This window comes from Lissotriton helveticus, chromosome 9, assembly GCF_964261635.1.
Source record: "Lissotriton helveticus chromosome 9, aLisHel1.1, whole genome shotgun sequence".
Classification (NCBI taxonomy): Eukaryota; Metazoa; Chordata; class Amphibia; order Caudata; family Salamandridae; genus Lissotriton; species Lissotriton helveticus.
Window position 1 is genome coordinate 919,183,830 of NC_136070.1, and position 18,034 is coordinate 919,201,863.

Below are 18,034 nucleotides of genomic sequence, written 5' to 3' on the forward strand. Positions count from 1 at the left end.
TAGACAATTTAAAAGATCGCAATCATTTCTCTCTGGGCGCGACTAGCCTACAACGTTCAGCAAGTTATCGCCATTTAAATAGCAAGTTCCTTCTACTAGTTAAGTTACAGAATCAGAGCTCGACCCACGCGGGGTCCTGGAAGAGAAGCAATGAATTTAAATTTGAGCTGCAGGAAGGTCTTTTGCTCAAGCTAATGTGATTTTTGTGAACTTCACAAAGCCAGTAGCTAGCTTCACGTTCTGTAAAACATTATGCGGCTTACTTATTCTGTAGCTATTTAGTTATTTTAACACACATTGAAACAAAAGGGATCCCACACTATAAGATAATACATATATTTGTTAAAAAGAAAATTGCACACATCCAGCAGATCCTTTTCAAAATGTTATTCCACGATAATGAACGATTTTCTGTTGCAGAGAAGCAGAAGAAAACATTTTCTATTCGCTTTCCTTTCTGCAGTTTATGTTCACACATCCAATGTTGCACATAGAAAGGAACAAGTCAACAAGTAACACTTATCATATTCTCCGCACCCAATAACTATTTAAAATGTGTTTTCAGTTTAGGGGTTGCCAATTCCTCACACTATTGGGCCTCTGGAAGCTCTCATTCACAAACAGCTATGCAGGTCATTATGGTACGTTTCACATTTCTTATGTATGTGATTCACGAGGAGGCACTGCAGGCATCAAAACATCAGGGGGGAAATTTTCAAACCTTTTGCGGTGGTTTAGCGTCACAAAAGTGATGCAAACCAACGCACAATTTTTTTTGTTGCTATTTTCTTTCCAGCGCAAAACTTAATTTGAGCGAAGCACTGCTTTGCGTTACTTTGCGCCGAGGGGGCGTTACATGGGCGTTCCCATGCAAGCACCCATGCCTTCTGACGCAAATCCATATTTACAAAGAAATGTAAACATGGTTTTGCTCCAAAAATTAGCGCCCCTTCAAAGGAGGTGCTAACAGAAGAAATGCTTTTGTTTCTCCTAGCTTTTCCGACTTTCCATGCGTGCTGCACTGTGCAGCACATATGCAAAGTGGGAAAAGCTTTGCATCGTGCCTAGCATAGTATTTTGTTCTGGAAGGGTACCCTTCCTATACAAAACCTATGCTACACTAATGCACACACCCAGTGCTACGGCGTTAAGGTGTGTGCATGGTGCACTGCAGCTGAAATCAGTGCTGGCGCAAGGGAAAGGGGAGGAGAGAGCCAAATCTCTGAAAGTATGGCGCTCTCCTGCTCCCCCACTGTCACGCAACGCTGTGAAGCATCGCAGGGGGCTGCGCTGCGTTGCATGACTTTTTTGAAAATCTCCCCCCAGATCTTAAGGAGAGAGGCAAAATGTTTAGGAATCCTCTGAACTATAAGTGATCAAGACCCCCGTCAGTGAAACGTGTTTTGGGATTGTGAACAAAGAAACATTTCGAGCATACCTACTGTGTCCTGAGTGTACATGGAACATTTGGAATTTTTGTGGTATATGTGACACACACACACACTTAGAGGCACGACATCGCGCCAACGGCCAACGCCCCCAACAATAGTAAATGCAATGCCCACTGGTATTGTGGGCGTTGCATTTACAGAGGAGCGCAAATCCTCAACCATTTGGCAGAACTTTGACCCCATCTCTGAAGTTGACCTCCTCAAGTGCATCCGCGAAACAAAGCCCTCCAACGATTCTCTGGACCCCATCCCCAGTGCCATTGCCATTGACTTCTACACCCATTCCCTTTCCTATTGGACCACTCTGGTCAACCTCTCCCTCTGTCAAGGCTCCCTTCCTGTCTCCTTCAAAACTGGGCAGGTCACCCCTCTGCTTAAAAAACCCACTGCTGATGCGAAAGACCTCAACAACTTCCGCCCCATCACTAATCTACCCTTTCTGGCGAAGATCACAGAAAGATGTGTAGCGAAACAACTCTCTCGTCATATTAAGGACAATGATCTTCTTGACAATTGTCAGTCCGGCTTCATCCAAAACTGCAGCACTGAAACAACCCTACTGCAAGTGGTTGATGATGCGCTGAGGATACTCGATTCGGGGGGATCTTGGGGCATATTACCAAGCTATAGCGATAATTATCGCTAAGCTAGGTTAGCGGCCAAAATTATAACGCCGAGCTTCGCCTATTTTTATCGCTTAGGAGCCTTGATATTATCAAGGTTTATCTCCTAAGCGATAAAAATTGGCCGAAATGCATGAATATCGCTGAAAAGTCAGTGATATTCATGCATTACCGAGCAAATGCTCTTAGCCATGTTATCCACCTACCATTGGATAACATAGCTAAGAACTGCTCTGGGCAGGCGTTAGCTTTTGGAGATAGCGCGATTATTTCCAAAAGTTGGTAATAGGGGATAGCGATGTTAGCGACTGTTTCCAGTCGCTAACATCTTGGCACGCCCACTTTGCATGTCATTAGCGATAATTATCGCTGACATGCAAGTGGGCCCCTAAATGCCCGCTATCGCCTATTAGCTGTCGCTAACTGGTGTTAGCGACAGCTAGGTAATAGGGCGATAAAATTATCGCTGCTTTAGCGGGAAAAATTCCCGCTAAAGCGGCGATAAGGCCCTTGGTAATATGCCCCCTTGTCTTCTAACTCTCCTTGACCTTTCTGCAGCCTTTGACACTGTCAATCACAACACCCTCCTCAACACTCTTCAACAGAGAATGGGCTTGGAGGGCACTGTGCTTAGATGGTTTGCCTCCTTCCTCTCAGATAGATCCCAAATGATCAAAATAGAGAACAGTCTTTCATCTCCTGTGGCGGTAGGTCAAGGTGTTCCGCAAGGCTCTATACTTGCACCCACTTTGTTCAATCTCTATTTAGAACCACTGGGAAATCTCCTAAGTAAATCCGGGATCCACTATCATCTCTATGCAGATGACACTCAAATCTTCCTCAAGGTCGCCTCCACCCACGATCTCTCCATCCTAAGCTCCACTCTCGATTCCATTCAAAACTGGATGTCAACTCATCAACTGATTCTGAATCCCTCCAAAACTGAATTCCTCCTCCTCTCCTCCTCACTCTCTGCTCCCCCGGTTCAATCATGGATGGATCAGATGAATCTACTTAACAATAAACCCATCATTGTCGACAGCGCAAAATCCCTTGGTGTCATACTCGACAAAAAACTCAATCTAATCTCCCACATCAATTCCATTGCAAGGTCTGCTCGATTCCAACTGCGCCTTTTTTGGGGAATTCGTCGCTTTTTCCCGGAGCAGGACCTTAAAACCCTGGTGCAATCGCTGGTCCTCTCTAGACTGGACTACTGCAATTCTCTTCTTACTGGCCTCCCCAAATCCCACTTGTCCCCCCTTAGATCGGTTCTCCATTCAGCAGCTCGTTTCATCTATGGGGCCAAAAGAAGCGACCACATCACACCGATGTTATCCACCCTCCGCTGGCTTCCCATCGAGGCTAGAGCTATCTACAAACTGCCTGTATTACTCACAAAGCCTTGCACTCCTCCTCTCCTAGCTACCTGGCGAACAAGCTGAAACTGTCTGGAGGCTTGAGACCATCACGTAATGCGGAAAATCTACTGCTTGAACCTCCCACTTTCAAGAAGGAAAGATCGATGGCCCAATCCTTTTCAGGCAATGCAGTGAGAATCTGGAACTCACTTCCGCCTCAGCTCCGGACCACCACCTCCACCCAGGCCTTCAAAAGGGACCTCAAAGTTCTCCTCCTTCAAAGACACTTCTAAATGTAATTCATGCCCTCTCTATTATCTGAAGGAAGACCTCCCATTACTGAAAACTATTCTCCATGACTATAGAAGTGCCTTTCCAGTGTGTTCTGGTAGTTTGAGTGTTTACCATTTATTGCAGTATTATCCTTGTACCTGTGTATGGTACCCTTCTGTAACTTGCACTCGTCACTTTTCTCCTGTAACACACTGTTTGCTACCTCTCACAGTTTGTTTGCTTTTGATACTTGCACAAGTGCCACCATTGCCTACGTAACGTTTGTTCTTGTGTCTCAGTGTCTAGCATATATTGCAGTATTATACCTCTAATTGTACTTTGTTTTCTCTTGTAACTTGCACACTTGTCACTATTTCCTCCTGTATTGCACTGTTTGCTACCTCATGTATTGTTTGCTCACAATTGTCACTTTTACCTCATGTAACTTATCATCTGCTTTTGTAATTTTGTTCTTTTGTAATTTTCTGTTCCTATTGTGAAGCGCTCTGACGCCTTCGGGTAAAGTCTGCGCTATATAAAAACGCATAAATAAATAAATAAAATATTGTAAACTGGTATTGTAACGCTAGTTCGCCTCTTGCAAGCAGTATAGTCTTTTACCGAACGCCCCGCCCACACGCCAGCGCATAACCCGCCCACTGGTATCCTAACGCTGCGCCCATCACTGTATGCAGACGGCCATTACGCCGAACGCCGCGCCCATATCGCTGTATGCAGACGCCCATCACGACGCCGCGCCCATATCGCTGTATGCAGACGCCCATCACGGCCCCAACTTGCAAGCGTTATAGTCTTTTACCGAACGCCACGCCCAGACGCCAGCGCATAACCCGCCCACTGGTATCCTAACGCCGCGCCCATCGCTGTATGCAGACGGCCATCGCGCTAAACGCCGCACCCATATCGCTGTATGCAGACGCCCTTCACGCCGAACACCGTGCCCATATCGCTGTATGCAGACGCCCATCAGGCCCCTAACGGACTACTTTTCCCCTAACGTTCTTTCCCCCCTAATGTATATGGTGGGCTGCTGTGTGTGTATATGATATTTTACTGGTTTTACTATATTTCTGGTCTTACTGGTTTTTTTCCGGTGTCTGTGTGGTATTGGAATCTAATGGTAGTTGATTTTGCACGTCACTGAATGCATATGTTTACTTCCATAGCTCTTTTTCCCCTTTATAGCATACTAGCAGCCCGTCCCGACGTTGTCCGGGTATGAATTGCTGCCGGCCAGTAGTGTATTGTTTTGTAGGATTTCGTTTTGATAGCATTTCTTATCTGTGACAGGCCTGTGAAACGCTCCGATCCACAGTGCACTGCTGATGCACTTAAGAGTGCGCGTTCAGTAGTGTGTGAACTCGAGTTTCCCTACTTTATTTTTCCTTGCAATATTATATAGCGCGAACTCGACAACATGGCATGAGCACAATTTACATTACAGAAGAACACATTCATTTGTGGTAGGCACGGGGAGACAAAGCGATTTGCCTGGAATCACAGGATGTTGAGCTGATGCCGAGATTCGAACGTAGCTCCCCAGCTCTAAAGTTCGCAATTCTAGAACTTGTGGCGGGAGGTGTGTCTAAAAGTGTATGTCGGTGCTAGCCATCAATGAGAGAGACTTGTGCATTTTTCAAATCGGTGGTGAAAAAATATGAGTATGCTGCTGGAGATGTGGGCAGCCGTGCCACCAATGTACTTACCGGGGGAGAGTAAACACCCATTATTCCGCAACTTTCTTTCCTCATACCATCACTCTGCATACTTTCATTACGAAAGTACCATGGGGCTTATTTACAAGGACCTTGCGCCAATTTTGCGTCATTTTTAACATGGGAAAAGTGACGCAAAATTGGTGCAAGGGCCTTGTAAATCTGCCCCCATGACTCCGCAATGCCATTATAACGCATGGCATTACATTTTATATGCTTTTACCACGCATACATTTACAACGAAATTCGTTGTAAATGCATGAATGGTAAAAGCATGTTTTTTATTTAATGTTTGGATAAGGTAAGTATGGGTATAGGGGTATATGTTTTGGGGTACTGAGGTATATGTTTTGGGGTGTTTGAGTATTTTAAGGGTTCAGATATAGTTTTGGGTTATGGGGTACAGGGGTAGTTTTAGGGTTTAGGGCTAGGTATGGGTTTTGGGGTACAGGGTATTTTTAGGGTTCAGGGCTAGATTTGGGTTTTGGGGTATAGGGGTATTTTTCGGGTTCAGGGGTAGGTTTGGGTTTTGGGGTACAGGGGTATTTTAAGGGTTCAGGGCTAGGTTTGGGTTTTGGGGTACAGGGGTATTTTTAGGGTTCAGGGCTAGGTTTGGGTTTTGGGGTACAGGGGTATTTTAGGGTTCAGGGGTAGGTGTGGGTTTGGGGGTACAGGGTTATTTTTATGGTTCAGGGATAGGTTTGGGTTTTGGGGTACAGAGGTATTTTTAGGGTCCAGGGGTAGGTTTGGGTTTTGGGGTACAGGGGTATTTTAAGGGTTCAGGGCTAGGTTTGGGTTTTGGGGTACAGGGGTATTTTAGGGTTCAGGGGTAGGTTTGGGTTTTGGGGTACAGGGGTATTTTTAGGGTTCAGGGCTAGGTTTGGGTTTTGGGGTACAGGGGTATTTTTAGGGTTCAGGGGTAGGTTTGGGTTTTGAGGTACAAGGGTATTTATAGGGTTCAGGGCTAGGTTTGGGTCTTGGGGTACAGGGGTATTTTTAGGGTTTAGGGATAGGTTTGGGTTTTGGGGTACAGGGTATATTTATAGGGTTAAGATGTGTTAGTGTTTAAGGGTGTTGGGGTATTTTAAGGATTAAGGGTGGGTTATGATTATGGGGTGCAGGGGTATTTAAAGGAAGCAGGGTGGACACCCGGAGCTGGAATGTACAGAACCTGGGAAGAAAAAACAATGAAATATTGGGCACAACGCTAGCTTTTTTTTCCCGTAATCCCGCGCCCCGCACACGCCCTCGCCCCCAGCACACGCCCACAGCACACGATATGAGACATGGCATCAAGGGCGGAACGTACCACACGTCCCCAGCATACGCCCACAGCACAACGCAGACACGCCCACAAGGGACTACTTTGCTGGCACGGTTCTTTTACCTTTTAAATGTATATGGTGGGCGTCTGCATAGCCTATGTCCTTCTGCTGCAACTGCCCTTTCCAACGCTGTATTGGGTGTTGTGATTGGTGCTGTGGTTCCTGAGATTACCCGCCTCAAAGGTTTGGGCTCTCTCTTTATTATATTAGTGTGGATTTTTGTACAGTTGACACCTTATGCACTTTATTGTATGAACACATATAAATTTGAAAATTAGGATATATTTATTGCATCCGCTCTATCTGTTTGAACTTTTTATCTTTTTGATCTTATCGTGTTCTCTATGGTTTTAATAGTTTACCGATAGGAAATTGCAGTTTATCATATATTTCTTAAATACTTAAGTTTACAATATTATGCGTTTGCACTTTTAAGAAATAGGCGGGCAGTGTTGGAATTCGGCTTAGGGCACTTGCCCACTATTGCGCATTTTTGCACATTGAAAGAAATTGGAGGAAATTGGGAGTGGCGTGACTTTAAGAAATTTAAGTACCTCAATTTACTCTTAAAGCGTTTTAAAATTAGCATAAGTGTTTACATATCATGGCATCTTTTTGTTTAAACTCGCTGTCAGTATCAATTGATATATTATATATATTTCTTAAATACTTTAAGTTTACAATATTATGCTTTTGCACTTTTAGAAATAGACGGGCAGTGTTATGAATTTTATATATATATATATATATATATATATATATATATATATATTCAAAATATCCACAAAATAAGTGTAATTGCGCTCTCAGGCAAAAAGGCAAAAGGGATCCCAAATGTCAATGAAGCAGTTTATTACACAACGCGTTCCAGCAAAGAAGCCTTGTTCACGTGTAAACTCACAAGGTGAACACCAGTGTTAAATAAAGTTTTACGTGCTACAGACCAATAGTCAACACAAAGGTAGGACTAACAAAAAGTAATAGTAATGGCAGACATGTTGGAATGGTCAGTAAGAAGGTTATTGGCATTATGCCACAGGGAAGATTGCCTCTCTTATTCATAATATAATGTAATTGCCACAATTAATTCAATGAACAATGCAATATGTGAAGAATAGAAGACAAATCCCTGTAAAATACAGAAGCATTGCGCATAATTACAGTTTCCGTAAAATACAGAAGCAATCGGCATGTATCATTTTCAATGATGTATTAAAGTAACATTAGTCTTACAAATTCCTAGATGAAGAAATTAGCAGCACTTATTCGAGGCAAAACACGGAGGGCCATCTATTGAAACTGATAAGTCAGGAAATTTCCAATCTGCAAACAGGTATATGTCTGTTTCAGTATATGTGGTATTAAATTATTGTGTAAGTACACCAGTAGAGAATATCAGTATACTCTAGGTCGTATATAACAAGTGAAATACATTGTAATAGATGACATGAATCTGTTCACAAAATTATAAGTATATATATATCGAACATGCTTGGACTCAGATTTAGTTGGAAAGGATATATATCAACAAAATGCGGCATGGTGAAGTGCCTAAACTAAAAATAGCAATAAAAGAGCCACAGAGTCCCGGCTGGTCCCTTGGAAATTACTCATCGTGCTGCCCTACTGCCAACCCAGCTGTAGATTAGGGGAGTCAAGTCTACCCAGTGATGTGAAGGTTCACAGTTAGCCAGTATGTCTTATATATGGAAAAGTCGAACCTCAGTAGTTGGTGTCTCAGAATGTGATACAAACTCGAGCAGTGATTCCTGGAGTGCAAAGGTTGGGTGCGCCCGTGTAGGTGAAGTCCAGTGGTGGGCCCCCTCCTTTCCTCCTAAGGAATGAAAGAACAAAATCAGAATGTGAATTAGAGGTGAAATAAAAACATAATTAATAAATATATATATATAAACATTGAAAGAACATCATAGCAGAAAAGAGTATTAACAGAAAAAACATCATGTTCAAAAAATGTCAGAAGAGGATATGAAGAGTCAGACACATAGCATCTTATTGCTATCATTCAATAGATACTGGATCATAGATAATCATTATTCTCTTAGATGGATTGCCAGTTCCTCATCCATGTTGAGACCTCCCGGGAATCTAGTTTGGAACTCAATTATCAGTTTAGACTCTCGTTTTCTCAGATTGAGTACCCTATCACCCCCTCTTGGATGCCTGGGGACCTGTTCCAATATGAAGAAATTTAAATCAGCAATATTGGAATAGTGTTTCTGTTCGAAATGGCGCGCAACAGGGTATTTGGGGTCTTTGTTGGTAATGGCCCTGAGATGCTCAAGGATTCTTTTTTTGGCAGCACAGCTAGTGCTACCAATGTACCACAGTTTGCAGGAGCATTCAATGACATATATAACAAAAGTGGTACTGCAGGTAAAGAAAGAGGTCAGATTCTTGGTGATATCATTATATTCTACAGATCCCCTGTATTTACTGTGTTTGCAGGCTTTACAATGGCCGCAGGGGTAGAAACCCACTAGACCATGTTCAGAATTACTTTTAGTGTATTGGGTGATGTCATTTCTAACCATTAAGTCACGTATATTTCTGCCTCTTTTGTAAGTGATGGCAGGTCGATCTGCAATGTTGTTACCTAAAATGGAATCGGTTTTTAGAATCTCCCAATTTTTTGTGAGAAGTTTTTTGACTTGTTTGGACTCAGAACTGAAAGTCAAAATGAGTCTAGTAGATCGTCATTCTCAGTCGTGTCAGATGGCCGATTGTTTTCAAGTGTTTCAGATCTTCCTATCGCATCTGCTCTTTCTTTGGCCTTTTTGAGGACCCAACTGGGGTAACCTCTGCTTTTAAATCTAGTTATGATGGTTGCTTGCTCCCTCAAATAGGCATCGTTAGTGTTACAGTTTCTTTTCGCCCTTAGCAACTCCCCATAGGGAATGCTCCATTTCAGAGCTTCAGGATGGCTGCTTTGTGCATGTAGCACACTGTTTCCTGCCGTGGCCTTGCGATACAAAGTACAGATTTTTTGATCTCTAATCTCCAGTTTGACATCTAAAAATTCAGTTTGCCGCTCGCTGATGTTACCAGATAGGCATATGTTATAGCTGTTACAGTTAAGTTTGGTGATGAAGTCTTGGGCCTCAATTTTGGTACCTCTCCAGATAATGAAAAGGTCGTCGATGTAGCGAAGCCACACGACGACCTTCCCAAAATCGTCTGCTAGTGTAATACTGCCATGGATTTCCCGCTCCCAGTATCCCATGAACAGATTGGCTAAGCTTGGAGCGAAGCAAGAACCCATGGCAGTACCACTGATTTGCCTGTAGAGGGCGCCATCAAAAGAAAAATGTTGTTCGTCAGACAGAAATATATCATTTCCATTACCATTTTGGAATGTTCACGATAACATAACGGTCTATTAATCAAAAAATGTTCACAGGCTTGAAGACCATGTTGATGGTTGATTATCTGATTGTTATACTGAAACAGACATATACCTGTTTGCAGATTGGAAATTTCCTGACTTATCAGTTTCAATAGATGGCCCTCCGTGTTTTGCCTCGAATAAGTGCTGCTAATTTCTTCATCTAGGAATTTGTAAGACTAATGTTACTTTAATACATCATTGAAAATGATACATGCCGATTGCTTCTGTATTTTACGGAAACTGTAATTATGCGCAATGCTTCTGTATTTTACAGGGATTTGTCTTCTATTCTTCACATATTGCATTGTTCATTGAATTAATTGTGGCAATTACATTATATTATGAATAAGAGAGGCAATCTTCCCTGTGGCATAATGCCAATAACCTTCTTACTGACCATTCCAACATGTCTGCCATTACTATTACTTTTTGTTAGTCCTACCTTTGTGTTGACTATTGGTCTGTAGCACGTAAAACTTTATTTAACACTGGTGTTCACCTTGTGAGTTTACACGTGAACAAGGCTTCTTTGCTGAAACGCGTTGTGTAATAAACTGCTTCATTGACATTTGGGATCCCTTTTGCCTTTTTGCCTGAGAGCGCAATGACACTTATTTTGTGGATATTTTGAATACTTTAATGCAACCGGACTGCTTCGCCGGCATCTGCGCCAACTTCCGCTGGGTTCCAGCACTCCAGAAGAAGCTGTTTGTTGTTCTTTCATATATATATATATATATATATATATATATATATATATATATATATATATATATAGTTGTCATATTGGTAAATTTAAAAACAAATATAAAGTTATAATATAAACTTAAAATTAATAATTTTTTTAATAGTTTTACATTATATATGTGTATATAAACATACACACCTTGATAAATGTGTGTGTTGATCTAAATGAGTATATATTTTAAAATATTATTGAAACATATTTACTTTACATTATATCAATGTTATGTGTTAAAAAATTTAAGTTTCACCTTTTGAAACTACAGATATAGTAAAAAACGATATTTTGTATATGTTTTCAATATCAAAGTAAAGCTATATATTTTTGGGGAATTTTTGTACTTATGTATAGAAAAACAATATTTTTGTGATCGATATTTTTGGCACAATATTTTGGTATCATGATATTTATGGTTTAGATATTGTGTCAGTGAACCATCATTTAACAAAAGCCAATTCATTTGTAGTTGTGTTCTTTAGTGGACTTCTGGTAGAAACAAAAGGGGGTGATTTAGAGTTTGGCAGCCAGGATACTGTGTTGCAAATGTGATGAGGTAACCTGCCCTCCAACTCACAGCCACCCCCCATCTCACTGCAAGACAGGGGGACCATCGGCATTCCATTGGTGGAGCTCTACTTGGCTCTGTAGACAGGGTAGGGGCATTGGACTATAGCCATCACATCACCATTCTATTTAGAGTAGATGGCCTGATGGTTTTTTGTTTTTTAGGCCTGGCTGTAAAACTTTGCTCCGCTTGCGTAGTTTGTGGAATTAGACAACTCCATGCTCTGCGAAGAATGTGGAGTTCCCGATAAACTCCGCAACTTCGTGGATTTTTTTTCTGTTGGCGCTCTTGTCACACTATTTCACCCACGCGGGGAATGGACTTGATGGGCGCTCCCTTTGCAGAGTGGTTGAGAAAGGATGTAGGGCCTCTGACGACATCTCAGCAATCCCGCTGTGGCGGACTTACTTGTGGCAACAATAGAGGTTCTTGTCCCCCAATGACCCTCAATAACCAAAGGTACTGCATCCGCAACCAGTAATGCTCTAGGATGTCCCTTTGCAGAATGGTTACGAAAGAGGGTGGGGCCTCTGATGAAGTCTGGCAATCCCACTGTGGGAGACTTACTTGTGGCAACAATAGTAGTCTCGGCACCCAGCAACCCTCAGCAGCCAAGGGGACTTCATCGGCCAACCAATAGTGCGCCAGGAGGCCCGTTGGCAAAGTGATTGAGGAAAAGGGCGGGCCTCCGATAACATCTCAGCAAACCCACTTTGGGTGTTACTTTTGGCACCAATAGGGGTTCTTGGTCCCCAAAGATTCTCAGCAGCCAAGAGGACTTCATCCCCCAACCAGTTGTGTGCCACGAGGCTCCTAAGCAGAGTGATTGTGAAAGGAAGTGAGATCTCTGACGACGTCTCAGCAATCCCGCTGTAGAGGACTTACTTGTGGTAACAATAGGTGTTCTTGGACCCCAAAGACCCTGAGAAGCCAAGGGGACTTCATTTCCCTACCAGTAGTACACCAGAAGACCTCTTTGCAGAGTGGTTGAGAAGCACAAGACATCGGTCAATACGCTACTGACACCAAACTTTCCTTTGTCCAAATTTGATTTATTCAGCAAAGGGACCTAAAAAGTAACTCAATGTGAAATGCGTCCTCCCTTCTTTCTGTCAGTTCATCCTTTTGGCCCTCTCTGTGTGCTTCATTGTATGCTAACTACATTTGTGTTATGTTGTGGGACTTTGCACATGCCTAAATATTTGTTGTTTGTGTGTGTCAGCCTTTTTGTGTTGGTTCGTGGACTCGGGTACCTGGCTCCAGCTAACTTGACCGCCCTTCTCTAACTCTTTGTCAGCTACCCCTTAAGATTACATCTTCTGCCCTCTTCTTCCCTCTGCTGAAGTCTGTCTTTTTTTCTCCTGCTTCCCCTTTGCCTACTAGGCACCTAAAGTTGGTTTGGTCACTAAACACTGCTTCATTTTGGGTTGATCACCCCATTTACAAGGCTCCCTTCATATTACCATAGTATTGTTGCCTCTTTTCCCCTCACCTGTCAAATGCTTTTAAATGGCCTATTAGCAGCATAAAGTGTTATAAAAACAAACAACATAACATATCTCTTGGTATTTGTGTACGGGAACTATGTATCAGGTGCTATGTCTGTATGGGTGCCTGTAGGATCAAAGCTTGTGTCTTTATTGTACATTGTTTGCATAGATCCTTCCCTTTCAGAATTGCACAGGGAAAGTTTGCAATTGTTCAATCGAGCAATCAGTTGTAATATGAAAGGTAACAACCTGCAATTTGTACTCAGGTTTGTTAAATCAATGTAACCTACCAAACCAGTTGTTCGGTTAATCCGCAATTTTGACTAATTATTGCGTAATGTTTCAGTAAACATTCATTGGTTAGCATTACTGTTGCAATAAACATGATTTTGGATGTTGTACATAAGGTCAACAGTAGGACAACGGGATGAAAAGGTGGTAAATGCTTGAAGTCTGATAGTTGTAGCTTTTATTATTTTCCACTGGTTGTTTTTATAATATCTTTGTAAAGTTTTATATGAACTAAAATAAAACATTTCCTTAACTCCTGGTGCTTTTAGCAGCTAGTACAAATGAACATTAGGCAAAGGGTGATAGCTTTCTGTAGAGTAAGAGCTTGATAGTGGGGTTCAATTATTAATTTGACTATATTCTTTCAATTTCACATTTGTTCTTCAAGGTGAGTCCTGGGACAAGATTAATATCAAACCCTAAAGAAAGTACACAAATATCGCCCATTCTTAGTACAGTAAAGTGTAGTTAGGTTAATTAGAAATTAACAACTATCAGTCAGGTAAAATCATTTGGAAAGGAAGAACTATTCCCCACCTGCTTTTTACCAAGTGGGAGGATAGGGGTGGAAGAAGAAACTGGGACGGGCGGGCACTCGATGTGGCACAATGAGCTCTTTGCCAGCCAATAAAACATGTTTGTGTCTCCTTCTTTCAGATACCATCCACCCCACAGTGTGACGATGAAGCCTGGCAATACTTTAAGCAGTTTGCTGGACAGGTAAGGTGACCATCTTGTGTATGCCTAGGCCTAGTGATCACACCTATGGAGAGACAGACTCTGGAGATTTCTGTCCTTATGAATGCTAGAGCAATGGTTTTCAACCTTTTTATGGTATGTTCCCCTCAACCATATTTTTCACAATTATTCCAGCCGTGGGTCCTCCGTTAAGGCGGAGGAGCGACACTACCCCCTGCTTTGAGCGCAGCACGTGCACACAGAATAATAAAATGATCATTACCATTTTATTATTCTGTGTGCTGCCGGCTGCGCTAGCGCAAGTGTGATGGTGGGGGCAGGGCAGACAGATTCCTGCATATTAGGGTATGGCTGCCCAGTGTGCATGACAGATTGGCCGCTGTCTACAGCCAGCCAATCTGTCATGCGCACTTCAAAACCTGCAATTCCAGTGCTACAATACAGCTGTGGGATTGCAAGCACAGGCCCCAGTCTGAAAATGAGCGCTGGGTTAGCCTGCTCCAACCAACCCTGGAGCTGCTGATTGGTTGGATTCATAAGCAGGAAGTAAACTACCTTCCTGCTCATCGTCGGGAGAGGGGAGTGGAGAAAGGCAACATATTGGTGAGATTACAGCCTGCTGCGCCTCACCGATTTTCACAGTTGATAGCCACCCCTGAATTATTCTATACAATGTTAAATGCTGCAAGGAAGTTAAATAACCTTTTATTTATTTGAATTAGCTTCACTCATCATTTATTAACTAAAATTACCCGTAAGTATTTAAATTCTGTTCATCCAAATGATTTTCTGTGCGGTTCAAGGAGGGTTGATTCAGGATAATTAAATCTAAACCAAACAGATCCCTGTCAGATAGGTTTTAATGTCTTCCTATCCGTCTGGTCAAAGTCTGACCTTGTGGCTTTTACTTCACCTGTATATAAATACAGTGTACATCTGTGCCTTCCCCACTGAAGGTTTTTATCCAGGAAACCTTTAGCTGATGAGCCTGTGTTCATCATAATCATCCATGCGGTTGACCGGTTCACCTGCTTTCTCAGGCCTCACCCATAATGCCAGTGAAGCTTCTCAGACAATCGAATTTTGTTTCTAACAACAAACACAATCATAGTCGTGTACTAGCCCAAACATTGTATCCCCTCTTTCTTTGGGGAGCAGTCATCTCTGGTGACACTCTCCTGACAGAAAAGACGCTCAGTGCACCATGTCCTCTATGACTCCAAGGCTGGTCTGCTGAGAAGGCACTGACGTTACATCCCCGTCTAATGCTAGTCGCATACACAGGTACCTCTTTCCAGGGTCTGAATTAATTTCCATTGCATATACAGGTAACCCTTTCCAGGGTCTAAATAATTTCCATTGCATACACAGGTAGCCCGTTCCAGGGTCTAAATTATTTTCATTGCATACACAGGTAACCCTTTCCCGGGCGTGAATTAATTTCCATTGCATACACAGGTAACGCTTTTCCGGGTCTGAATTAATTTACATTGCATGCACAGGTAACCCTTTCCAGGGTCTGAATGAATTTCCATTGCATACAAAGGTAACTCTTTTAGGGTCTGAAATGATTTCCATTGCAAACACAGGTAACTCTTTCCAGGGTCTGAATGAATTTCCATTGCATACACAGGTAACTCTTTCCAGGGTCTGAATTAATTTCCATTGCATACACAGGTAACCCTTTCCCCGGTCTGAATTCATTTCCATTGCATACACAGGTAACCCTTTCCCCGGTCTGAATTCATTTCCATTGCATACACAGGTAACCCTTTCCCGGCTCTGAATTAATTTCCATTGCATACACGGGTAATCCTTTCCAGGGTCTGAATTAATTTCCATCGCATACACAAGTAACCCTTTCCTGGGTCTGAATCGAAATTTGCCTAGCTAACGTAACGGTAAGTTTCAATTCTATTAAGGACACGGAGGCGAGGATTATGCTTTTCTTCCTTCGCAATTTATTATCACAAGAAAACACAGAAGCCTCAGGAAAGCTTCAACCAATGCTTATACGCAATAATAAAGAAGCATTTAGAAAACACATGAAAAAAAGATCCAAGAATAAACTACAACTCCCATGAGTCCGCCATAACAGTCCAAATATAGTCCTTCCACTATGTCCACGAGGTCTAGATAACCAGTCCCTCATCAATCTTCTTCCTCTTTCTTCGCGCAGATTACGCTCTTCATTCACTGGTCCTGTTTGGAACCGTCATTCCCTAGTAGAAAAACATGACATCGTAAGCGTTGTAAAAACTACTCCACTTACAGTCGTCAAACAGAGGAAACAGCATCAAAACCAACAGCAGGTATGTATTCATCGTAAAACAAGTTACTTACTGGCATACGGGGAGGGTTCGGAATCAGCGAACTCCTGGGTGGGATAATCCTCACCTCCGTGTCCTTAATTGAATTGAAACTTACCGTTACGTTAGCTAGGCAAATTTCGATTCTATGGCAGGACCGGAGGCTCGGATTGTGCTAGTTTAAAGCTTACTCACCACCAATTGAGCAAGGTCCACCACTGGTTTAAAGTAAAACCTCTTAAAGGTGGAATCTGAGGACCAATCCGCTGCTCGCATTAAATCCTCTAAACGAGCACCCACAGCAAAAGCCTTGAAAGCCATGGCCCCCCTGGCAGAATGAGCTCCAAAACGCTTAGTATCAATGCCCGCTCCTTGCATGACCCAACGCACCCACCTGGCAATGGTGGGGGAAGAGGCCGCCTTGTGTGGTTTTCGCAGGGCAATCAGTAATTGTTGCTCGCCCGGGGGGCGAATGTCCAGAGTCATGTCCTCATACGCTTTTAAGCACTGAACCACACATAACTTGGGGACGTCCACAAAGGCCGGGTACGATATGACCCGTGGCGCAGATTTTGTTCGACGTCCCACTGTGAAAGTAACTCCGTCCGGGGAAAAAACCCGGTCTGAAACGTCCAGAGCACGAACATCTGAGACTCTCCGGCAAGATACCAAACACAAAAGCATAGCTAACTTTGCCGAAAGTTCTTTTAAAGATAAGTACTTGTTCGGTTGCCAGGACAAAAGAGGTTTAAAAGCACATTAACATCCCACAGGACCGAATACCTAGGCTCAGGAGGTAACGAGAGTCGAATGCCTCGCAGGAGCCTACAGACAAAAGGATGTTCCCCCACCGGTGAACCCTCAACCGGGTGATGGCCCGCTGAAATAGCCGAACGCATAGCGTTAATCGTTCTGTATGCGAGGTCCTTGGTCGCCAATTCGGCCAAAAAATTCAAGATGGGAACGATACCCGCGACCAGGGGATCCATATCCCTTCGAAGACACCAACGCATCCACTTAGTCCAAGCGGATTTGTAGCGTTTCGCCGTACTGGTTGCCCAGGCTTTGGACAGCAGGCCCTCAGCCGATCTCGAAAGGCCCGGGAGCGACCACAGGCGCCGGAACGCCTCCATGCCATGAGGCGGAGAGAACCCTGCACGATGAGAGGATGCGGTTCTTGATCCGGATTGAGCAGGAGATGTGGAAACTGGGGGAGTAGGATTGGAGAATCCCAAGAAAGTTCCAGAAGAACCGGAAACCAGACTTTAGATCTCCAGAATGGTGTGATCAACACCAGTTCCACCTCCTGACGGCGAACCTGAGCCGCCGTCCGTACCACCATCGCAAAAGGAGGAAACGCGAAGGGTCTCTCTTGACTCCAGTCCTGTAGAAAGGCGTCCGTGGCTTCCGCCAGAGGGTCCGGCCTCCAACTGAAGAATCTTGGAAGCTGATGGTCCAGCCGAGACGCAAACAGGTCCACGGAGAATGGCCCCCATCGATCGTGCAGCCACTGGAAGACCGGAGGATCCAGCTTCCATTGGCTGGAATCCCGGAGATACCTGGAGTGCCAATCCGCTACTTGATTGGCCTGACCCGGTAAGTATTCCGCCGTCACAGATATGTTGTGTGAAAGACAGTAGTCCCAGAACTCCTTTGCCAGATTCGCGGACCGCCCAGGTGGTTGACGTATCGAACCGCTGAGACATTGTCCATTTTCAAGAGTACGCAGGATTTCGCCGAATCCTTGGTCCAGCATGGTA

At 43.4% G+C, this 18,034-nt stretch overlaps 1 protein-coding gene across 2 annotated transcripts in view; it reads left to right on the plus strand.

Moving 5' to 3' along the window:
- The window catches only part of LOC144781997 (calpain-1 catalytic subunit-like), a 383,987-nt gene that overhangs the window by 289,425 nt on the left and 76,528 nt on the right, over nucleotides 1-18,034 (plus strand). For both annotated transcript variants that reach the window (XM_078661096.1, XM_078661095.1), the window contains exon 14: nucleotides 13,924-13,986. In XM_078661096.1, coding sequence (XP_078517222.1) covers nucleotides 13,924-13,986 — 63 coding nt within the window. The remainder of the gene's footprint in view (nucleotides 1-13,923; nucleotides 13,987-18,034) is intronic.